At 38.5% G+C, this 26,001-nt stretch overlaps 1 protein-coding gene across 1 annotated transcript in view; it reads left to right on the top strand.

Annotated features, from left to right (window-relative positions):
• Positions 1–26,001, top strand: part of SLC35B4 (solute carrier family 35 member B4) — a 534,725-nt gene that overhangs the window by 377,485 nt on the left and 131,239 nt on the right. Inside the window, exons 7-8 of the mRNA XM_044088668.1 lie at positions 22,916–23,025; positions 23,827–23,902. Coding sequence (XP_043944603.1) covers positions 22,916–23,025; positions 23,827–23,902 — 186 coding nt within the window. The remainder of the gene's footprint in view (positions 1–22,915; positions 23,026–23,826; positions 23,903–26,001) is intronic.

Below are 26,001 nucleotides of genomic sequence, written 5' to 3'. Positions count from 1 at the left end.
CTTCCCCCTTCCAATACCAAACTCTTCCCTTTTGGCAGCTCCCTTAGGGGGGAAACTAGCACTTTTTTCACAAAACTGGCAAGCAATCACCCAAGACAAATGGGTGCTGAATATTGTGTCTCAAGGTTACAGGTTCCACTTTCACACTTTACCAAGGCTAAAAGGAATGCCAGACCTGCCACAAAATCAATGGGCAGAGGCACAAAACCAAATTACAGCCCTCATGGACATGAGAGCTATTCAAGAAGTGCCACAGCAGGAACAAGGACAAGGATTTTACTCAAAACTCTTCCTGGTCCCCAGAAAGGACAAAGCCTGGAGACCCATACTAGACCTTTCTACTCTAAATACTTACCTGGATGTTCTGAAATTCAAAATGTTGACACTACAGCAGCTCCTTCCCATGTTGGGCAAGAAAGCTTGGCTTGTTACTTTGGACTTCAAAGAGGCATACCTGCATGTCCCTATCGGGCAAAATTGCAGAAGATACCTCAGATTCATAGCTGGTTCAATGCACTACCAATTCTCTGCACTGCCCTTTGGCCTATCTACTGCGCCCAGGGTTTCACAAAGTGCCTGGTACCAGTAATTGCATTCTGCAGACAAAAAGGAATTCAAATATATCCATACCTGGACGACTGCCTGATTCAAGCAGAGAGCAAGGACATTCTTCTAAAGCATCTGGCATTTGTAAAAAGGTTGTTAAGTTGCCTAGGGTACACAGTAAACGAAAAGTCAAAACTAGTGCCCTCACAAGAGATAATATTCCTGGGTGCCAGCTTAAATACAACGGCCCAGATGGCTTATCTCATGCCAGACAAACAAGGACAACTGACTCAGTATTTTCAATTGATGGCAACAAAGTCCCAACTCCCTGCAAGAAAAATTCTGCAGGCCTTGGGATTCATGGCATCCTGCATACTACTAATTCCATGGCTGCATATGAGGAAATTACAATGGCACCTAAAAAGTGTTTGGACTCTCACAGCTTGAAACAGTAATACCACTAATTCCCTGCCTACAACAAGAGTTTCGATGGTGGGCACAGGCATGTCACCTCAACAAGGGTCAGCCTTTCACTCTTCCCACAGCCAGGCAGACTTTAACAACAGATGCTTCGGATTACGCCTAGGGAGCATACATGGCAGGAAAATGTATTCAGGGCAAATGGACCACAGACCAAATGCATCTTCACATCTATCAAAAAGAGATGCTGGCTGTACAAAATGCCCTAACAACTTTCAAGGACTTTCTGCATACAGGACAGTTATTGTTAGACAGACAACACCACAGTAATGTGGTACATAAACAAGCAAGGGGGCACTCATTCTTACCCCCTATGCAGACAAGCCATGACCTTGTGGAACACAGCTCTAACTTATCAAGTTCATCTGCAAGCACAATTCCTGCCAGGAAAGAAAAATACTCTGGCAGACGACTTAAGCAGAAACATCATGGATCCTCACGAGTGGAAATTAAATCCACAAGTCTTCAGCATGATAATGCAAAAATGGTGGTGCCCGGACAGAGATCTTTTTGCCTCCCCACTGAATTGCCAACTACAAAAATTCTGCACAAGGACTTATCACACACAAGCATGGAAAGTGGATGCTCTTTCGTTCAGCTGTTAAAGCCTAAACGTTTATGCCTTCCCACCTCTGCCTCTCCTTTCAAAGGTACTCCTAAAAGCCAGACAAGAAAAAACACAGATGATTCTGATTGCTCCAGACTGGCCACGCTAGCATTGGTACCCAATCTTAAAGAACTTGGCTCAAGGCCCACCTTGGATTTTGCCTCAAATTCCACACCTTCTTACTCAACAAAACAATCAGATCTTGCACAGTCAGCTCAAAAACTTAAACCTGGCTGCATGGCAGATTCATTAGCCAAACACCTCTCTCTAAAGCTGTTACGGATGTCATTTTGGAGGCCAGGAGGCCTAGCACCAGGAAATCTTATTCAGAAAAGTGGAAGAGATTCTGTGCCTGGAACCAGGCTCAAAGTCTTGACCCTCTTGTCCCTAACATTCCTCAGATACTACAATACTTAACTGAGATGCTGGACAAAGGACTATCCTTCTCATCCATTAAGATCCACGCTTCTGCCATCTCGGCTCATTACAACACAGATCCTCCTATTTTCTCTCGTCCACTGCTAAAGCAGTACCTCAGAGGGGCTAAAAACATAAGACCACCCCGGAGAGCACCAACACCTACACGGGTCCTCAATTTTGTCTTGGAAAAGCTCACTTTACCTCCTTTTGAGCCAGCCAACTCAGCAGAATTAAAATATATATCATGGAAAACTGCTCTGCTTCTGGCAATAACCTCAGCACGAAGAGTCTCAGAACTACAGGCAGTAATGGCAGTGGAGCCTTTCATCATTTTCCACCAAGACAGGGTTTCCTTAAGAACAAACCCTTCCTTTATGCCTAAGGTGGTATCCAGTGTGGCTCTTAACCAAACTATTCACTTCCCAACATTTTATCCAAATCCCCAGAATAAAGGGGAGAGACTTCTACATTCCTTGGACATACACGGGCAATTACGCTTCTACTTGGACAAAACAAAAGCTTTCAGAAAAACTGAATAATTGTTTGTATCTTATGTTGCAGGATCACAGGGAAAGGCTATTTCAAAGCAGACCATTTCAAAGTGACTAGGACACTGCATCTGGTTCTGCTACATACAGCATGGGAAACCTGTACCATCTAACATTAGACCACATTCCACCAGGGCAACTGCAACTTCTACTGCCTACCTTAGAGGAGTACCTACCAAAGACAGTTTGGAAGCTGCAACTTGGAGTTCAGTGCACACCTTTACCAAGCAATACCACTTGCTTCTTTACTCTAGATCCAGAGCTGGCTTTGCCACTGCAGTGCTGCAGGGGCCTCATAGCCACACCACATCCTCTATAGAACCAGCCACCCTGAGTCAGCTTTGGGATTCAACCAAGTGTAATGACTGCAGCAGTGAAACACAATGAACATAGTACAGTTTTGTACCTACCATAAATGTAGATGTTTGAGTGTCTTCACTGCTGCAGTCCTGGTTACCCACCCGCTATCCCCTCTTTCTTAGCTGGGTCTTATCTATAACTTTCTACACTATACTACCTATGTGGTGTATTTGCTGGCTACTGAAGGTTTTGTTTTTACCTTATTGTATGTTTTGTAAGCAATATGTATTGCCTATCTTTTTGGGGGCATCTGACATCTGGGGCAAGAAAAACTGAAGAAAATGGCGTTGGCTGCTTCTTATATAACCCTGACGCACTGATGACAGGGGAGGAGGTGACAGCAACCGATGCTGGACCAAGTCTTTGGAACTCTGGCCGACTGCGGGACCGCCTGACGGCAGGATAACCCAAGTGTAATGACTGCAGCAGTGAAGACACTCGACCATCTACATTTATGGTAGGTACAAAACTGTACTTTATAGGCCTCTATACCCTGTTAATATGAAAATTATGCTGATGCAGAGTTCAAAGACTTTCACTGTGTCACAGGAAGCTTCACAGAGCAAGTATAGAGTTGAGGTTTGAGGGGTAAGGGTACTCGAAAGGAAGGGGATCAGCAGATAAGTTATTGGAGCTGCTGTGAAAAGATGCATAGAGAAAATGAACCCATTTCCAGTATTTAGATAAATGCTTGCTAGGTCTGACCTAAGTGAAGTTTATCTATTAAATCATTGCAGAGAAAAGCCAACTGTTGGTTAAACAGTTTGCTGAAGAATGGCATGGCTTAGACTTACTAAAGACTATGTATAAAATAAAAAAAAAACGCTTTTTAATTCTGTTAAATTTAATGCAAATATATAAATAGGCTATGAACTTGTAATTTTCCTTCTTTCCCTGTTTGACTGTTAAATCACAGGTTTGATAAGTACTGGATTTCAGTGGTCCCATGACATGACAGAGAAGGTTTATGGATCAGTGAAGTTCTGACTAATACGTAAATGGTTTGCTACCTACATTTTGGAATTAAATGGAGAAGGTTAAAAATAAGATTTATTTATTTTATTTATTTTACATTTGTTGACCGGGTTGGTCCAACTGGATACATGTCCATTTTCAGTGGAGACCCGGGGAGAAAAGCTCCAAAGAACAGAGGTACATAAACAAATATAGTGACATAAGTTAGGAAATTGAGACAGGCAACATTAAAAATACAAAAATATAACAGTAGGTAATAGTATAAAAAGTATAATTATAAAAATAGTATAAAAAGATGTATAGTATAATAAGATGAATTAAATGTTTGATAAGACATATTTGTAGGAATGCTAATTGCATTGTTCACTTCTGAGTGCAAGACTTTGGTGGATCTCTCCCCTTCTTGTGCTTTTGGGCAAGTAAACTCCAGATTTAAAATCAACTGCAGCAGATAGTTGGCCAAAGAAGGTTACTTATCAATGGATTGACAATAAAAGAGCTTAAATCTAAAATTCACTTGGGGTGTGTGATTTTATTTTCATTTGTGTACTGGGGTGGTACACTGAACACAACTGACCATTTGCAGGTACTGCCTGGGTGATCACATGACAGTTATGGTCCTGTCAGACCCAAGATTATTAACAGCCAAGAGAGACAAATGCCAGAGAGTTGGAATAATCCCTAGCAGAACATTTGGCAGGATTAATAGCAGGGAGAAATTAGTGCAGTACATGATATAAAGTAAAAGAAAAATGAACTTGGATATTGTTTAGAGTGTGTGAAGCACACTAAGGTCTTGATTCTTTGTTTTAATTTGTAAGACTATATTAAACTAAAATTGGAGCACCAACAAAAATGTGCAGAATGGTAGAGTAGTAAGAAAAGGAGGATCTTAAAAGAGCCTTTTCTAGTACAGTAAAAAGAATAAATAACCAAAAAGAGAAGCTAAAATGCTGGAGAAAGAATGTCTAGATGCGAATGAGACTTTTTTTGTGTAGCATGATGCCCTTGACACCAGCATGGTGTAAATTGAGTATTAATAGAGTGAAGTACACAGGCAGTTGGGACCATAGAAAAGAAAGATACATTCATGGGTGGGAGAGAGGCTAGTAGGGGTACAAAAGAATAAAATAGGCCACAAATAAAATACTTATACCCAGAAGTTGTGATCTTTTTAATTGGGTGTGTTGCTGTTGGGAGCAGAATTATGGAATGTCTTACTTTGTGCAGAATGTTTGTAGAACTAATATACAACAAATTGATACATTTTATGCAAGCTTTGTACATAGTTGTCTTTGAGTTTAGAAGGTTAATCATTCTCCGTTTGGTTAATATGCTGCTTGAAATATGTTTTGCATTTGTGATGGTCTCATATGGATGTTATAGTAACAAAAGTCTCTGAACATTTTGAGTAGGCAGTGGGAGGAAATGAATCCTGAACTCATGAAGTGAGAATTGTGGCTTGTAGTCAGGTAAAGCCAGTGATGTTATTGTTGACTAGGTGGTGGATGAACTAATGAGACTCTGTACTTTTTAAGATCTTAAATAATTCACAAAGTCATTGTAGTGAGTAATTGTTTAAGGATATTTACTTGGAATATAAATGGAACAATGCATCAAGTCAACAGGGCAAAATGCTACAGTATTTGAAACAATTAAAAGTGAGTATTTTAGCAGTATAGAAACTTCCCCTTTAGATATGAATGAAGTATGGAACATTTTTTTAAGGGAAGCAGGATAAGAGTCTAGCTTCCTCATGCAATACAGCCAGAAGAGAGTTGTTACTGATGGTCTTTCATCTTTGGCTGTTTGTTATACAGGATACTATATAAAAGGTATATGGAGGTGAGGGAGGAGATGTTTTTTGGGGTGATATTTACTATGGTTAATGTTGATATGCATCCCAAGTTCTTAAAACATGAACTCAAATGGGGTGATGGTAAACATAGTAACATTCCAAGAGGGAATCACTATATTCAGTCTTCCTAATGTTGTTTGCTATATATCGTGAACCATTCATTTCAGCAATTAGAGTAAGAGATAAAGGGATAAGTTAATGCAAGGAAAAATCTCTTGTCTTTGCAGATGATGATTTCAGTTTATCTAACAGTAGTGGGACTAGATATGTTGGTACTCTTCCAGGAGATTGAGATCCTTTGGAAGCTCTCTGGATATAAAATAAAGAGAAAATGTGGACAAAACTTTGATTTGACATTAGATTTCCATTTACGGGCAGGAAACCTCTTAAAATATTTGGAAGTTTAGGTTGACCCCAGTATAGGATGCACAATGGGTAAAACAGTAGAATACTAAAGAAAATAAAAGCAGATGTGAAGAAATGGAAAATATATACATTTGGAGTTGGATCAAAAATGCAGCCCATCTTGAGGACTTCCAAGATGGCTGCACATTGAGCAATAGCTTATTTCTAGTTCTCCCAGTGTGAAAACAGAAACATAACAGAGAACGCCAGTATATTTATATTTATTGGTAAATTTCAGTAACTGGATAGTAACTGCACTGCCTAGATGCCAGGGAAAAAATTGAAGACCTGAAGGGAAATCGGTTAGAAAAGATGAGGAAAAAACACTGACTGGGAAATGTACTGCAGCTGTTCAACAAAAAGAGTGCAAGCTGTAGATGTGATTTCCAGTAACCTAGATGAAAGTATATGACAACTGCACACACACCTGAGGAAAATCAATGAAACACAGATGCATTATCTCAACTCAAACAACAAAAGGCTGGAAAAATGGAAGGAGCTTTAAACAGGTATTCATATGAAGTGATAAAACTTCAAAAATCAGAGGGTGAAATGAAGAAAAGGCTGGCTGAATGTAAAACTACTCCAGAAGAGATGTTTCAAAAAATAGTAGAATTAAATGACAGAGCATGTAGGGAAAACCTAGTATTTTCTGCTGTACCAGAGATGTGGGAAGAAATAAACTGTATTAATTTTACAAAAGCACAAATACGCAACTGGACTGGTATTCCACAGCGGGAGTGGTTAATTGAAAGGGCACATCATGTGTATACACCAAACCTGGCTACAAGAAAGCAATGCAGACCTGTAATAGTGAAGATGCAATTCTACCAGCAGAAAGAGTTGATTCTAACAAAACTGTGGCAGAAAGACTAAGTGCTATAAGTGGGAGACAGAGTATTTGTGGAGAATGATGATTCATTGTACTTGGATTCTGGTTTTTGCAAAAATATTAAAGAAAATTAAGTGGATAGGACACTACATCTGGTTCTGCTACATACAGCATGGGAAACCTGTACCATCTAACATTAGACCACATTCCACCAAGGCAACTGCAACTTCTACTGCCTACCTTAGAGGAGTACCTACCAAAGACCATTTGGAAGCTGCAACTTGGAGTTCAGTGCACACCTTTACCAAGCATTACCACTTGCTTCTTTACTCTAGATCCAGAGCTGGCTTTGCCACTGCAGTGCTGCAGGGGCCTCATAGCCACACCAAATCCTCTATAGAACCAGCCACCCTGACTCAGCTTTTGGATTCAACCAAGTATAATGACTGCAGCAGTGAAACACAATGAACATAGTACAGTTTTGTACCTACCATAAATGTAGATGTTTGAGTGTCTTCACTGCTGTAGTCCTGGTTACCCACCCGCTATCCCCTCTTTCTTAGCTGGGTCTTATCTATAACTTTCTGCACTATACTACCTATGTGGTGTATTTGCTGGTTACTGAAGGTTTTGTTTTTACCTTATTGTATGTTTTGTAAGCAGTATGTATTGCCTATCTTTTTGGGGGCATCTGACATCTGGGGCAAGAAAAACTGAAGAAAATGGCGTTGGCTGCTTCTTATATAACCCTGACGCACTGATGTCAGGGGAGGAGGTGACAGCAACCGACGCTGGACCAAGTCTTTGGAACTCTGGCCGACTGCGGGACCGCCTGATGGCAGGATAACCCAAGTGTAATGACTGCAGCAGTGAAGACACTCGAACATCTACATTTATGGTAGGTACAAAACTGTACTTTATAGGCCTCTATACCCTGTTAATATGAAAATTATGCTGATGCAGAGTTCAAAGACTTTCACTGTGTCACAGGAAGCTTCACAGAGCAAGTACAGAGTTGAGGTTTGAGGGGTAAGGGTACTCGAAAGGAAGGGGATCAGCAGATAAGTTATTGGAGCTGCTGTGAAAAGATGCATAGAGAAAATGAACCCATTTCCAGTATTTAGATAAATGCTTGCTAGGTCTGACCTAAGTGAAGTTTATCTATTAAATCATTGCAGAGAAAAGCCAACTGTTGGTTAAACAGTTTGCTGAAGAATGGCATGGCTTAGACTTACTAACGACTATGTATAAATAAAAAATGCTTTTTAATTCTGTTAAATCTAATGCAAATATATAAATAGGCTATGAACTTGTAATTTTCCTTCTTTCCCTGTTTGACTGTTAAATCACAGGTTTAATAAGTACTGGATTTCAGTGGTCCCATGACATGACAGAGAAGGTTTATGGATCAGTGAAGTTCTGACTAATACGTAAATGGTTTGCTACCTACGTTTTGGAATTAAATGGAGAAGGTTAAAAATAAGATGAATTAAATGTTTGATAAGACATATTTGTAGGAATGCTAATTGCATTGTTCACTTCTGAGTGCAAGACTTTGGTGGATCTCTCCCCTTCTTGTGCTTTTGGGCAAGTAAACTCCAGATTTAAAATCAACTGCAGCAGATAGATGGCCAAAGAAGGTTGCTTATGAATGGATTGACAATAAAAGAGCTTAAATCTAGAATTCACTTGGGGTGTGTGATTTTATTTTCATTTGTGTACTGGGGTGGTACACTGAACACAACTGACCATTTGCAGGTACTGCCTGGGTGATCACATGACAGTTATGGTCCTGTCAGACCCAAGATTATTAACAGCCAAGAGAGACAAATGCCAGAGAGTTGGAATAATCCCTAGCAGAGCATTTGGCAGGATTAATAGCAGGGAGAAATTAGTGCAGTACATGATATAAAGTAAAAGAAAAATGAACTTGGATATTGTTTAGAGTGTGTGAAGCACACTAATGTCTTGATTCTTTGTTTTAATTTGTAAGACTATATTAAACTAAAATTGGAGCACCAACAAAATGTGCAGAATGGTAGAGTAGTAAGAAAAGGAGGATCTTAAAAGAGCCTTTTCTAGTACAGTAAAAAGAATAAATAACCAAAAGAGAAGCTAAAATGCTGGAGAAAGAATGTGTAGATGCGAATGAGACTTTTTTTGTGTAGCATGGTGCCCTTGACACCAGCATGGTGTAAATTGAGTATTAATAGAGTGAAGTACACAGGCAGTTGGGACCATAGAAAAGAAAGATACATTCATGGGTGGGAGAGAGGCTAGTAGGGGTACAAAAGAATAAAATAGGCCACAAATAAAATACTTATACCCAGAAGTTGTGATCTTTTTAATTGGGTGTGTTGCCGTTGGGAGCAGAATTATGGAATGTCTTACTTTGTGCAGAATGTTTGTAGAACTAATATACAACAAATTGATACATTTTATGCAAGCTTTGTACATAGTTGTCTTTGAGTTTAGAAGGTTAATCATTCTCCATTTGGTTAATATGCTGCTTGAAATATGTTTTGCATTTGTGATGGTCTCATATGGATGTTATAGTAACAAAAGTCTCTGAACATTTTGAGTAGGCAGTGGGAGGAAATGAATCCTGAACTCATGAAGTGAGAATTGTGGCTTGTAGTCAGGTAAAGCCAGTGATGTTATTGTTGACTAGGTGGTGGATGAACTAATGAGACTCTGTACTTTTTAAGATCTTAAATAATTCACAAAGTCATTGTAGTGAGTAATTGTTTAAGGATATGTACTTGGAATATAAATGGAACAATGCATCAAGTCAACATGGCAAAAATACTACAGTATTTGAAACAATTAAAAGTGAGTATTTTAGCAGTATAGAAACTCCCCCTTTAGATATGAATCTAGTATGGAACATTTTTTTAAGGGAAGCAGGATAAGAGTCTAGCTTCCTCATGCAATACAGCCAGAAGAGAGTTGTTACTGATGGTCTTTCATCTTTGGCTGTTTGTTATACAGGATACTATATAAAAGGTATATGGAGGTGAGGGAGGAGATGTTTTTTTGGGTGATATTTACTATGGTTAATGTTGATATGCATCCCAGGTTCTTAAAACATGAAATCAAATGGGGTGATGGTAAACATAGTAACATTCCAAGAGGGAATCACTATATTCAGTCTTCCTAATGTTGTTTGCTATATATCGTGAACCATTCATTTCAGCAATTACAGAGTAAGAGATAAAGGGATAAGTTAATGCAAGGAAAAATCTCTTGTCTTTGCAGATGATGATTTCAGTTTATCTAACAGTAGTGGGACAAGATATGTTGGTACTCTTCCAGGAGATTGAGATCCTTTGGAAGCTCTCTGGATATAAAATAAAGAGAAAATGTGGACAAAACTTTGATTTGACATTAGATTTCCATTTACGGGCAGGAAACCTCTTAAAATATTTGGAAGTTTAGGTTGACCCCAGTATAGGATGCACAATGGGTAAAACAGTAGAATACTAAAGAAAATAAAAACAGATGTGAAGAAATGGAAAATATATACATTTGGAGTTGGATCAAAAATGCAGCCCATCTTGAGGACTTCCAAGATGGCTGCACATTGAGCAATAGCTTATTTCTAGTCCTCCCAGTGTGAAAACAGAAACATAACAGAGAACGCCAGTATATTTATATTTCTTGGTAAATTTCAGTAACTGGATAGTAACTGCACTGCCTAGATGCCAGGGAAAAAAAGACCTGAAGGGAAATCGGTTAGAAAAGATGAGGAAAAAACACTGACTGGGAAATGTACTGCAGCTGTTCAACAAAAAGAGTGCAAGCTGTAGATGTGATTTCCAGTAACCTAGATGAAAGTATACGACAACTGCACACACACCTGAGGAAAATCAATGAAACATAGATGCATTATCTCAACTCAAACAACAAAAGGCTGGAAAAATGGAAGGAGCTTTAAACAGGTATTCATATGAAGTGATAAAACTTCAAAAATCAGAGGGTGAAATGAAGAAAAGGCTGGCTGAATGTAAAACTACTCCAGAAGAGATGTTTCAAAAAATAGTAGAATTAAATGACAGACCATATAGGGAAAACCTAGTATTTTCTGCTGTACCAGAGATGTGGGAAGAAATAAACTGTATTAATTTTATGAAAGCACAAATACGCAACTGGACTGGTATTCCACAGCGGGAGTGGTTAATTGAAAGGGCACATCATGTGTATGCACCAAACCTGGCTACAAGAAAGCAATGCAGACCTGTAATAGTGAAGATGCAATTCTACTAGCAGAAAGAGTTGATTCTAACAAAACTGTGGCAGAAAGACTAAGTGCTATAAGTGGGAGACAGAGTATTTGTGGAGAATGATGATTCATTGTACATCAGGCAGAAAAGAAGTAAATTTATTCCTCTTTTCAGGGAATGTCACAATGCAGGTGCGAGATTCAAACTGCTGTACCCAGCTATCTTCAAAATATTTTCCCCTTTAGGGACAAAATCATTTTTTGAAGTAGTACATGCTAAAGAGAATATACAAAAGTTTGTCCAACAAAAAGTGAGCTGTGAAACGGAGGAGATTCTGCTTCTTGTTTTTCTGGTAATAAAAAACACAGAGAGACTGTGCCAGTGAAACCGTTTCCAGTGTTTCAACAGAAAATGCTTGAGAGAAGAAAGAAAGCACAAGAGTTGACTAGAATATTCGAGAGTACATAGGAAATAAAACAGAGACATGATTTGGGAGATGGAGATAAACAGGAATAAAGATTTGAAAGCAATATATGTACAAAACATGACAAAACAAGAAAATCTGGACATAATGGACTATTTTGGACTTTGTTAAACTTGTAGGGGATTTTAAAGCATATGCCCTACTTCATGTCATTAATGTTCAGAAAAATACTTAGGAGAGGGAAAAATGAGGGATAAAGTAAACTGTTTTCTTAATGGTATTATTTTTGTAGTACATGATTTTTTTGCATGCCATAAAGTAAAGATTTCTCAGTTATTTTTATGTGTAATTGGGATAGTAATGTAAACAATTGCTCCTGAATTTTATTTCTCTCTGTTCAGTTTTAACAAAGGGTAGGAACTGCAGTGGAAAAAAATATATCAACAAAAGTCTGGTTAAAAGAGCAAAAAAGTGATTTTTCTCATTCTTGCATAGGGGAATGATTGTATTAAGGACTTTAGCTTGATCTAGTAACAAGTTTTAAGAGAAAGCAAGTAAATGAAGTAGAATGTTGAATATTATATTTTTTTCTAGCAAATAACTGCATGCTTAGCATCAATTTTATATCTGGTCCTCATGTCTCCGGTAGATGATCTGATAAAAAGAAATGGTTAGGAGATGATGTTCTCTGAAAGCATTTAAATGTTTACTCAGCTGGGATAAAGATGAGACAAAAAACAGACAGCACTTATTCAAGCACAGACTGCACCATGTGTCTTAGCATGGATTTATCTTTCTTTCAGGTTAACTCAAGTCTGTGAGTATGGCTGTAAGTTTGGAACATTTGTTCCTGTTAAGAGGGTAAAACTTCAGTGTATGAAAATGTACATAGTTTTGTGTGTTAAGGTAATAGGTTTCAGGGGAGTATTGAGGATGTGGTGTTTTTGAGGACTTTCAATAAAGCAAACATTTTGTAAAATGAGACATAGGCTGAAATGGATATGGCAAGAAACAACTGTATAAAAGATCACCCTGCCAAACAGTGTATGCATGTAATACAAAAGCTGGAACTAGATATTTAACAAAAAAGTTGTTGTACATAAAAGGTAGGAATAATAAGTTTAAGACAATGATGCTTTCTGTAATGTCTTTTAAACGTGTCTTAAATGTGAGTGGTCTCACAGATAAATACAAAAAAGAGAGAGTAGTGAATTATATAAAAAATGTAGAGCGCTAATGGCTATGCTAGAGGAGATGCGCTTGGAAAGAACTGAACATGTGAATTTGATAAAGAGAAGTTTTCAGGATGGTTATTCAATGGAATACCTGGGACAGAGGTTATTCAGCAGAATACCTGGGTCAAAGGAAAGTAAAAGTACTTATATTAATTGCAAGAGGAGCTCCAATAATGACAGACGAAGATAAAAAAGCTAATCCTCCGAAAATATTGCTACCTCTTTCAACAATCATTTCACACAAACCGTACTATCACTAGCTAGACAACACAACCCCCCCCCATAAACCCACACCATCAACTATAACTAACAATCTCCCAACTAGCTTCTCTTTCTCTCCTGTTCCTACCTCCAAAATAAAACAACTACTAACTAAACTTAAAACCACCAGATTAGCAGCAGACAACCTTCCCAGGTGAATACATTCAACTTGTAGCTGATGGTCTAGCCTACCCCGTATCACTCTTGATTAACAGAGCTCTGTCAGGAAGTTATGTTCATACACTATGGAAAGTCTCGCACATAATTCCCCTACACAAAGGAGGCCCCTCCACAGATCTAACCAGTTACTGCCCCATAGCTATTCTCTCGCCACTCTCCAAAATACTAGAGAGATGCATTAATTCTCAAGTTTCGGATCACCTCCTTGCTAACAACCTCCTCTCCAACACACAGCACGGTTTCTGACCTAACCATAGCACCACCACCGCCTTACTCTCTTTTTCTAACACTATCCTACAAAATAAAAATTCAGGTTATCTCTCCTCCGCTACCTTCCTAGACTTCTCTAAAGCTTTCGATATGGTCCCACACAAACAACTCATCTCTCTTCTCAATAACCTATCCTTCTCTCAACCAGTCATCAACTGGTTTCAGAGTTACCTATCTGACCGCCAAGAAGCAGTTGTTTGGCAGGACAACCTATCCCCCCAACTACCAGTCTCTATAGGAGTTCCCCAAGGGTCCGTCCTGGGACCCCTACTCTTCTCTATTTTCACCAATAATCTAGCCTCAGCCACAACACATGGCACACTCATACAATATGCAGATGACTCAACCATCATCTGCACAGCCCACTCCCTACCAGAACTGCAAAAAGTCACACAGGAAGCATTTTCTTCTATTGAAACTTGGTTATCCGATGCCCAACTAATACTCAACCCAAACAAAACAAAATTACTAATCTTCCAACCCACCAAACTTACCCTAGACAGCTCTCACTTTAACATCACAGCAAAAGATAACACCACCATCCATCCTACAGAACACACCAAATTACTAGGAGTAGAAATAGACAATAAACTGAACTTTGACATTCACATTTCCATGACCATTAAAAAAGTGCACAAAAAACTAGGAGCATTATATAGAAATCAGCAACTACTTACCAAAGCAGCTACAATTTCAGTAGCAAATTCTCATCTTATCTCTACCCTACTCTATGCCTCTCCAATATTTACTAACTTTAGACAATGTGCTCTAAATAAGCTCGAAACCTGCTACAACAAAATCGCCATATTCGCCACAGGGCTTCCTACCGTACTCACCACTGTCTTTCACTAGCAGAACTGGGCTGGCTACAGCTCCCCCCACCTCCTTCAATGGTACCAACTCACAGTCACCCACAAACTAATAAACCAACCACTAAAAGTCCCATCCCTCCAGAATCTACCCCAACCCTACATAACCACGAGACCACTAAGATCCAGCCACAAAAGCATACAAGTCACAAGAGCCATTAATTCTGCTGGAGAAGCATTATTCTCCTGCACTATAGCCAAACTCTGGAACTCCCTCCCATCCTCAATAACCTCTGTAACTTCTTGCACCCACTTTAAATCCTTACTAAAATCACACTTCAAAACTTGCCAGATATGCCCTTGCAACCCCCCTCTAATACCATTCACTCCCCCTATCAACAACATACTCTTATCAAGCTTGGCTACTCATGTTCCCAGCTACCTACCACAGAATACTAACTTCTTGTAGCAACAACTGCTAATGGCTGTTATGTAAATCAAAACAGTTTGTATCAATTGTTCACTGATGAATCTCAACTACATTTTAACCATGTTTAGTATATGTCACCATGTTTTAAAATTGTACTATGCTCTACAGCTGTTTTACATCTGTTCTCTTCTTGTCTTGTGTCCTTAACTGGACTAATGTCTATATTTAAATGCTATGTTTTTTTAACTGTATAATGCAAATAATAATGTGGAGCTTTTCTCCCCAGGCCTCTGCTGAAAACGGACCTGTGTCCAGTCGGACTCTCCCGGTCAACAAATATAAATAAAATAATAATAATAAATGGTAGATTTGTAGCACTAAAGGGCTACTGGCAAGTTATAATGGAGCTTAAGAAAATTCTGGGAGAAATAATCGGCTAGCAGCAAGAATATTACTTATAGGTGGGGACTGGAATTTGGTTTGCCATAGTGAAGATGTGTCTGGGTTGCCCAGAAGGACAATTTTAACAAAGGAGGGTAGATGTTTGAAGAAATTCATGAAAATGTTTGGCATGGCAGATGTGAATTCAGAACTAGGACTTTGGAGTTAATTTACATATTATTCCCCAAGATACAAAAACTGAGCTAGGCTAGACAGAGTTTACATTTCACAGGAACATATGCATTTAAATAAAAGTCTTGATATGCACACAATAACTATTTCAGATCATGCTCCATTAATAACTAAAATAAAAATGCAGGGTAATGAAATAAAAATGAGACAGTGACATGCTTCCCCACCAAAGAGAAGAATTTAAAGAATGAGTAGTGGAAATTATTTAGGAAATATTAGAGAAGATGGAAATTTCTTCTGAAAATATAAAATTTAAGTGGAGTTTAAAAGGAGATATGGTTAAGTAACAAGTATTATTTAGAGGGACTGACAAATAAAGTATAGCAAAATAAGGAGAATCTAATGGGACAAGAGCAACTGCAGAATGCTAAACAGAAAATAAGGGATTACTTCAATAATATGCATGCGTTTAGAAAGATTGCCATTTAGCAACTGTTTTGATAACTGTAGAGCACAAAAACTTTTAGCACAATGACTCTGGCAACAGAAAGTAGAAAGGGCTGTCACCAAACTTGGGGAGCCTGTAACAAGGAAGATAAGATATCCTACAGAAGTATTAGAAATATTTCAAAACTTCTATGAAAGTGTGTATAAAGCAGAGAAATATGGAAGTCAAGAAAAGTTACAAATGGAAATGTTTATGGAAGAATTCAATATGCCAAGGTTAGAGGTAGACTAGGCTTAATTACCGAGTTAGGATAAGAAGAGATGAGATGAAAATGGTAATGTATGATAATCTACAAGAAAGTCACCAGGAACAGATGGTATTCCTATAGAATTTTGGAAGCTAGGAGGGGAAAACTGATAAATATTTGGAAGATTTTGTTTAACAGTATTTTAAGAGGAGAAGTACCAACATTTTGGAAGAAACCGGTGGTAACTGTAATACCTAAAGATGGTAAAGATCCATCAGATCCAGATTCATACAGGCCCATTTCAATACTAAACCATGATTATAAAGTTTTTGTGTCTATAATGGCTAAAAGAATAGCAAAAGTGATGCCAAAATTGATGGATATAAATTAATGTGGTTTTGTGGAGGGGAGGCAAACATTTGACAACATTAAAAGAACATTGATGATCCAGAGGGAAGTAGAATATAAGGAAAGTACCACTGTTGGTGGGTCTTAATGCAGAGAAAGCATTCAACAAAGTAATTTGGGACTTTATGAGCAGGGCAATGGACGCATTTGCATTCCTTGATAAAATTATAAGGTTGATTAGGAGAATACATGAGGGATCTGAGATGAAAATTAAAGTGAGTGGGTTCCTGTCTGATAATTTCTGCTTGAGCAAAGGAGCCAGGCAGGCGTGTCCTCTTTCCCCTTTGTTATTTGCATTATATTTAGAACTTTTGGCAAAGAAAATAAGGGACTCAGAAATCCAAGGATGTAATTGGTATGGTAGTCAAGAAAAGCTGGCTTTATTTGCAGATGATGCTATTTTATACCTGATAAAACCAGAAAAGGGCATTACAGTGTTGTGGAACATTTTGAGAGTTTCACGTCTTTTCAAGGTACAAAATGAATGAATCTAAAACAAAGACAATAGTGGTTGATTGTCTCCACAGACAAATTGGTTCAGCAATATCCATTTTTCTGGAGACGTGATAAAGTGAAGTATTTAAGAGTGTGTATTAAAAATGTTTCCAGTGTGGCAACCAAAGATATGTGGGAAGAGACTAAACAAAAGCTAATACAAAAACCGAGAAATTGGAAGCTCTGTTATATGGGCGTGGATGAAAAGATGCAAGCAGTTAAAGTATTTTTAGCCCCTTTAATCTTATACACAGAGGAGAAGTTATGGATAGTAATTTATAAAGAGCTGAAGGATTTTATCTGGGAGGGGAAGACTGCAAGAGTCAAGTGGGATAAGTTGATTCTTCCAATAGAACAAGGCAGATTGAGATTACCCGATTTGAAGGGGTATTTCAGAGCTATACAGTTAAGGCTCCTATACATAGCACAAGCAGAAACCTATAATGCAATGTGGAAAGGGATTATGTTGAAATGGGGGAAAATCAAGTAACAAGGAAAGACAAGGATTTTGGACGCACACCTTTAAGGAAAATAATAGTAATCTTACAGAATATTATATTGCTAAAGTACCAGAAAGTACTTGAACTAAGCAACACAGGAATGGAGAAAGGAGATTATGCTGATAGGGATGACTCCAATTAGGAATACAAACAATAGGCAAGAGGGGGCTGGAATTTATTGAAGTAAACTGGCAAAGGAACCAAGGTATTGGGAGCAAATAAGAAAGAGGGAAAGGTAATAGAATGAGAAGATGCCAAGAATTTATTTGGACTGCTGCTTGGAGATTGATATCAATCCTTGATAGGGAAGGCAGAGTATAGGCAAAGAGAGAGAAATAGGGGAGTCCTAAACAAAAGACCAGCACTGGCAGAGTTTTTAATAGAATCTAGAACAGAAGTTGATGTTAAAGGAATCAATAGTAGGGCATATAAATATTGCATAACTGTAAGAATCAATCAGCAGAGGTTAGAAAGGCTTGGGGAGAGAGATTGGATAAGCAATTCACAAACAAACAGTGGAGGATATATGTTTGTCTCCTAAATATGCAACAAAATCTAGAAGATTTAAGATTTTTACTTGGAAATGTTTACATAGGCATTTTTATACCCAAAGTAGACTCCTGAGAATTTTTCCTCAGGCCAACAGCAAATGTTGGAGGTGTGATGGGGAAGAAAGAGGTAATTGGGAACACATTTTCTGGGAGTGTAATGAGTTGACAGACTTTAAAGATTCCCTGTGGACAGCTCTATCAGAGATACTGGGTGAACAAATTGGTGTAACTAGGAAAATGATTTTTCTAAGCTATGATATAGAATTGGAATTGCCTGGAATAGTAAGACCTTGGTGAGTCAAATTATGGTGTCTGCCAAAACAAAAAAAAACAATTACTAGAAAATGGAAATCAAAGTCTAAACTTACAGTACTCGAAGTCATGAATATAGTAACAGAGATAAACAACTAGAATTGGGATCTTTAGAAAAGGGTATTAGCAATTTACATAAGAAAAATGGGAATTGTGGAAACAATACATACAGGGGAGGAATGAGGTTTAAAAGAAGGCAGAATTTGAATGAGCCATGTAAAGTTTGACTGACAATGATTGGGTAGATTGTAAGTGATGCATGTTTGCAACTAAAATTATGTCAGTTTGATTTGTGATGTAAGATGCTTGCAGCTAAGATTATATCAATATGGTTTGTTTTCATTTATATAAATGTATGATGGTCTATTTCATAAGTGATAATTTAATAAAGATATTGCTTGTTTAAAAAATGCAGCCCATCTTCTTTCAAATGTGTATTTGTTTTTCAGGCTTTTCGTGATGACATACACTATTGTAGATGGAAAAAATGCGATTGCTAACTTTATATGGGGAAGATGGGGTAAGTTTGGAATTTGAAAAGCTTAATGATGGCTAAAGAATGGGGTTGAGATGGGGTCCCAGACCTCACACTTTATTTTAAGGCAATGAAGATGAAGTTGCTGGGTCTAGTGTAGACCCAGCGGTATCGGGCCATAGGGAAGTCGCTGGCTCATGGTGGGACCTGATCTATGAGGAAAGTGATAGGAGTGTCATTTTGGTTTTGCTGGAAGTTTGTTTACAAGGGAGCAGTATTTCCTAAAACTGTGATTAACCGCCTTAAAAAACTGAGTATTTACAGGATTTTGGGATTGCGTATTGTGATGATTACAATATTGTGTGTTAAGTAAAAGTATAGGGGTAGTGATGTCATGGATATTTGAGAAAGAAAGCCTGTAATCTGTTAACAGTTATGGAAAGATTGGAACATAGTGAAGGCTGAATTTAAATGAAGGTATGCATAGAGATTAGACATGGAGAGATAAATCAGAGCAGCTAAGAAGTTACATTTTTGAGGATTATGAAAATGGTCAGCCCGAAATAGTTCAGTTGCCAAATCAAGTAACATTTCTAATGTATGATGATGATATACAAAGAGGGTGCTGTTTGAAGTTAAGCAACTACCAATTAGGACTCATAAAGTTGTTAGGGGAGTTTAAGCAGGAAGATGTGGTTAGGTTAAAATAATGTTGCACTGGTCTGACTGGTAAGGTGATAATTTGGTTAACTACATCTTTGCTATCGATATGTGAAATTGAGTCATGAAATTTTAAAATTGTTGTACACAAGTGCTTAAACTGCTATTTTTATATTCACCAGTGAAAATTCAATACGTTTTCCTTGAGCAGTAAATTACAGCTGGAGATGTGAAGAGGACTTGAGGTACCTGGTTGTATATCATTTGGTTTTGCCTAAAGTTGTCTGTATTTAAGAATATCGTTCAGAGTATCTTGAGTAAAATCTTTCCTTAGTAAAAAGAACTGCAATGTTTCTGTTATTGGGCATTAATGACCTGGTTGATTTGGCCTTTTAAGGAGAGGTAATTCAGAAGCAGGAAGCTAAGGGTGGTGATTGTGTACTGGGAGCGGTCTCTACATTGGTCTTGAATGTTGCATCCAAGGAGCATTTAAAAATTGTGTCTGAAAAATTAACAAGGAAATAAAGTAGCAGGAGAGATGTCTACTGCCAGAAGTAATCTCAGTGAAGATGACCGTTTCTTCTTTTGCCCTTTAGAGTTAAAGGGGGAAGATGGGCATCTAGCAGTGGGAAGTAGATGAAAATCAAAAAGGGGTGGGTGAAGAAAATGTGATATTACAGCATTTTATTTTCATTTAGTCAGGATATGCAGATCAGAAGCAGGACTACAGAAATAGACTCATTGGTTGTGGGGATATTATACCAGTACCAGATGAGAATCTGATGCAAAAGCAAGCAAGTAATTTGAAAAAGCAGGACAGAGAGATGGATGGAGTAAGATGTGAAGAGAGGCATAAAAGGAAGAACATAATTCTCCATCTTTTTAAATGATTGAGAAACACACTGGTATAATTAGCACAATTCTAGAAACCTTTCTTCTTTAAAAATGCACAGGACCAAGTGATTCAACAGAACAGACTAAGGAAAATGGTACACATTTTGTGGTACTTTTCCGTTATACCCCTCCCAGTCTGTGGTGCTGTAATTTGCTGGTGTTTCCTCACACAACCAAGAAGTTATACATTTGTCTGTTTTGCCGGTATTTCATTACATTTTAACATATGTAAAGAAAGCATGACATACAGAACATATGCTAACTTCTTTCTTTTTGTGAGGAAATACCGGCAAAACAAACAGATATATATACAACTCCTTGCTTGTGTGAGGAAATACCAGCAAATTACAGCACCGCGGACTGGTAGTTGTATAACGGAAAAATTGTGGATGTGTGTCATGCTTTGTTTAACTACATTAAACTCCTACCATGTGTTTGCTTTGCTGACTGTGTAAATTGTGAGAAGTGACTTGTGTGTGTAGTGCAGGAAAGTAGACAAAGAACAGAATGCTATGGTTCTCGTGCATGTAAACAGGTTTAATGATGTTAAAAACAAAACAGCAGTTTATACACTTGTAGTACTTGTAATGGAAGGAACAGAGATCATTAACATAAAGAACTGTAAGTGGCAGGAATGCAGCAGGAATACTGAAAATGTTTACAACAGTTGTAACACTAAAAACAACGGCTTAATGCACATGAAGTACTCTGTTCAGCAGGCATGAAACTCCCGATGTCATTTAGGATGCTACTGAACAATTGTCTCTTGTCATGTATGGGGCGCCACATAAACTCAATCAGATCAGATTGTAGATGTTGGGCAGTCCCTCTTTGGCATTTATTGCACCACTTGGCAGTACCCCATAGGCGCTCCACTTTCTGGGTATGGCAGCCAGTGTCAGGATCTGCAAAGTTATAGGAATGATTGACAGTCAGATGTCTGTATCCTGCCAATTCCAATTCTTCTGACTGATATCCCCTCCAGCAGTCAGAAAAGATAGTGCTTCCATCCTTCACATGTTCCTGGATTGCAGATAGTCAGGGACGGCCACAAGGAAGCACTCATTGGATTCACGACACACACCGCCAAACACCCACTGTGGGGGCAGAACACGACCTACATTGGACTTTCTTCAGGTGAACAGGCTCTCATCTATCTCCACCACTCTGTCTGGCCCACCGATTTTTTCATTAGGACGAGATAGTAAGGCATGGGCACATGCCTCTCTCAGGTAATTGTTCCAGTCGACAGTTGTGTTATGGTTAAGCTGCAGCTGTACATCACAGAACTGCACAGATGTTAACTCCAATGTCCACAGATAAATGAACCAAACAGAAGTCAGGAAAGGGATCCGTAAAACCAGGTGTTTGTCCGGACACCTTTCTCTTTCCGGCAGGACCGTCGGCTACATAACCACTTGGGGTTACTGGAGAATTTCATCCTCATCTGGTGATTTCGAGAGTACAGTTGGACTTTGTGCACAATGCCTTTCTGCTGCAGGAAAGTAAGAGCAGCCTGCTCATCTACTGGTAAGTCCCAGAGGGTTATATCCATGTCAGCCATAACTCAGAAAGGTGATATTATAGAGAGAGAAAAAGGGTAGATGCCACTAGTAGTGTTTCACGCGCTTCTAAACTGACAGGAAAAGCGGGAAATTAAGCTTTCGATCATGGAGTCCTGTATTACTGTAAATAGAATGTTCACCACCTGCTCGGGCTATGTGTGCGCTTCATGTTTTACTTCCCCTAAAACCTGCCATCACAGCAACATCATGTTCAAAAAATATTCCTTTGAATAATGGTTACAGACAATTTAACATGAAATACTCAGATGGATGGATACGGAGTCATGTTTTACTGTAAATTACTGTAGATAGAATGTTCAGCGCCAGCTGCCGCTTTGTGTGTGCTTCATGTTTTACTTTCCATAAAACCTGTTATCACAGCTACATCATGTTTAAAAAGTATTCCTTTTAATAATGGTTACAGACTACTTAACATAAGCTACTCAGGTGGATACTGACAATGCAGCACATACAAAATAATGTTACGGTCTGGTAGGGGTATAATGGAAAAGTACCCATTTTGCACTATAAACCATGTGAAGAAAAAGTAAGGGTTTACATGTTACCTCTGAAAAATAGGATAGAAGACTGAAGGCAAATGGCTGGGAGGCAGTGCAAGTCCTTTTCTTTTTCTCTTCAGAAAGAGTGTCGGGTGCTTAAAGGCTGTAGGAAAATATTAAGCTTAGAAATGTCTAAATTTCAGAAAGGGAGGAAAGGGTCTAAGCTGCGAGTCAGGTAGGGTCTGCAACTTTGTCAGCAGGAAAAGAAGCGGACATTGCACAGAAACAAGGTTGCTAGACCACATTTCCAGATTCTTGTGTTCTCAAGTAACATTCTGAGTATTTTTTTCTAATTTCGATAGTCTAGGCATCATTATGTACGTGTTCTGATTGTTTTGATTCTTTTCCCCTTTGTGTTTTTCAGGTATAGCTATGCTTACCTTTGCACTTCTGATGTCAGCCTTAATGGGAATTTTCCAGGAAACCCTCTATAAGAAATATGGGAAACATGCGAAAGAAGCCCTGTTCTATAATGTGAGGATCCACTCATTTAAGAAATTCCTGTTTTGTGATCTTTTAAGTGCGACTCCTGGTTTGTTTAGTTTTGTGGCACACTTAATGGTCGTATCAGTTTAACATTACTCAACAGATTCTCATGACAATTAAGCACTCATTAAGTTAAGTTAAACATTTGATACCAGTGAAGGTTTTTGCACATTAATTTTTATAAAAAGGAAGAAGTATAATTTGTAGGAAATCTATGATGCGTAGCATGTTACAGATGCTCAAAATACCCTACCTTATAAACCATCGTATGCTTTGTGCTTTTAACCTTTAGTTTCATAGCCTAGGCTGTCTACATTTGAAAGTGCAGAGTGCCTTCCTGTAAACACGAACCCCATGCAGTTTCAAGCATGCCAGCTTCCCAGTACAGAATGCACTGATGACCTGTCAGTATCAGTTAGGTGTTGTACTAAGGATGACCTGTCTAAATGCAAATTGCTTTTCACTATTTGAGATGTGCATTCTAGTCCATTAGTTCCAGGCATATTTTGCTGCTGCCCAAGCCTGTCACTGAATGTTAGATTTTCTGGCATACTGGCCAGTATTTCAGTTCTACAGTTGCAGTGGTGACTGATGTGCAAAAATTTCCATTTTTCTCTCTCTTTTTTACTCTTGATGTCAGTAAATAAAACGGTGATCATATGAATGTAAAATTATGCTTAAATTTACGAACTTATGAAAACTAGCTGTTGTATCACTTAAGAATTTTTTTTTTGTTAGTCAAAAGATATTTTTCTCTCAGATTGTTATTTTATTTGTTGTCTTCTGCAGCACTGCCTTCCTCTTCCTGGATTCCTGCTTTTGGCGTCTGATATTTGTAATCATGCAGTTTTGTTTACACAGTCGGGTATGTATTGTTAGCCATCTTCCATTTTAGTGTAATACTCAAGTACTACCCAAGAGTATGTAAAAAACACTAGAAGAACATGGTACGTACAATTTTTGCTCTTCACTTTATTTTGCTATTTATTTATTTTTTGCCCTGTGGACTGTGATAAGGTTCATCTTTAGAGCTGTTTTAAAACCTCGACTGACGTGCCTTCATGCTGCACTGTTATAGCAAACTGTTCATATTAAGGATATGCACTCTAGTTATATCAGTTCTTCATTGTTTCCTTGCCATCAGATAGAATGCTTTACATTGTCATTATTGTTTTTTCTACCTTGGGCAACTTGAAACACTTCCGTTGTAAATACACTGAGCAATGTGCCCCATTTTAACCAGTTAATGACATTATTAGATATTTAAATTTTGAGAGTACTTGCATCTTTATTTGATAACACTGTGTGGGCCACTCCTAATGGCCTTGCTCTTGGTCAGACTACCATTTGTATTAATATTAGTATTACACAGGAAAATTGAACACCCTTTAATGGCCTTAAAGTAGCTGATAGGGAGTTGGCTGGTGGCAGTGATAACTACTTTATAGTTTGGGCAAAAGGGGGCATAGCTGATAAACCTGTGCCAGCCTTTCTGAGGTGTGTGTGGAAGTCAAACCTCAGAGTGTGTGTGTGTGTGTTAGCTACTTGGGCAGGGACATGAAACACTGGTTGGACAGGGAGGGTGCTGGAGGTCTTGACTTGGCCACTCAGCTGAGATCTGAAGTCTATAGCTGTGCCAGTGGGGAGTCTTATTGGGGATCTGGAGAAAGAGGAAGAAACCAGCCCTGGAATGACTGTGGTCTCAGTGTGCTCTTAAGGGAAATTGCACTTGATGCAGAGAGCTGCATCTGGAAGTACTGTGTGTGTACTTGTCATCCTCCCAGTGTATGTCCCCCAGTGTTGCCAGTGGTGGGGATTGGGTTCCTTGATTACTGATCCAGTGGTGGATCAAATACAGAGTGGATAAAATTTTAGCCAGTATTCAGAAAGCCTACACATCATCCTTGGCAAAGCAACGTGGTCTTTTAACCATATCCTCCCAAACTGACAAATGTTGGATGCTCTTAGAATGATACCAGAAAGACAACCAATTTTTAAAGTTAATATTTTTGCCTTTATTGTAGCATTGTCCTCTGTGATGGTAATAGGCTGCATAGTACTAGGCTCATTCCAACCTAAGATACAGTTTGAGAGTTCCATAATGTCTCTCTTCAAGGAGATGCATCTCAGGTCATTTACACCTACACGGACCATGATTGAATCATACTGGTACCTGTGGTAGAATGACTTGAGCGTATGTGTGAGTTGGCAGATTGTGGCTCCAGATAAGCAACTAACTATTATTCTATCTTTCGTCAGCCTGGTTAGAGGTGCATGCGTTTGTCTTACAATGGATTCCTCCATAACAAGAGTCCCGGGAAGTGTGTTTGGTTGCCTTAGGGGCTTTGTGTTTGGGACTTTGAGAGTAACTACATGTGTGGTGCTGGGTGTTTTTTCTGAGTGTCTTTGGGCTTGCTGAGGCATAACTTGACCAGCAGGCCATCTAGGCGATCTTTGTTCTTTAGAAAGATTGCTTTTAAGTGCCTCAGTATACATTGGTTTGTGTGTGTGTTGTGGGCTATGTTTGGGTGTGTATGCATGGTTTCAACAACCTGATATGTGCTTGTACGCGAAAGTTTAGCCTCCAGTGTTGTGTAAATACACCTCTTGCATTTTGCTTCTTTAAGAATGAATTTGTTGTCGGTAAACATGAGATGATTGCTACAGTGTCCCAAGATGCCTATATCTAACAAGCTAGCTACAAAGAATTTAGGAAATTGCATATTCATGCTGTCCAGTCCTTTGATTGGTGAGCTACAAGGGGATGGTATATGAGGTTAGCAGGCTGTTAAGGGTGCTTTGTTGGTACAAACCAATAAGGATGCTTTATTGTGAAACAGTAGTAAATATTATTAACTTTAATCTTTCCACATTAATGAATTCTACTAAATCTATAAGCTAGCTGCTCTAAGTTTCAGTGCACAAGGTATTTGCTGCTTTGCACAGTACAGTTTATGGACCATT

Source organism: Protopterus annectens, chromosome 11.part0, assembly GCF_019279795.1.
Source record: "Protopterus annectens isolate FY-2018-M chromosome 11.part0, PAN1.0, whole genome shotgun sequence".
Lineage (NCBI taxonomy): Eukaryota > Metazoa > Chordata > Ceratodontiformes > Protopteridae > Protopterus > Protopterus annectens.
The sequence above is the reverse complement of the archived record's forward strand: the minus strand, read 5'-3'. Positions and strand labels throughout refer to the sequence as shown.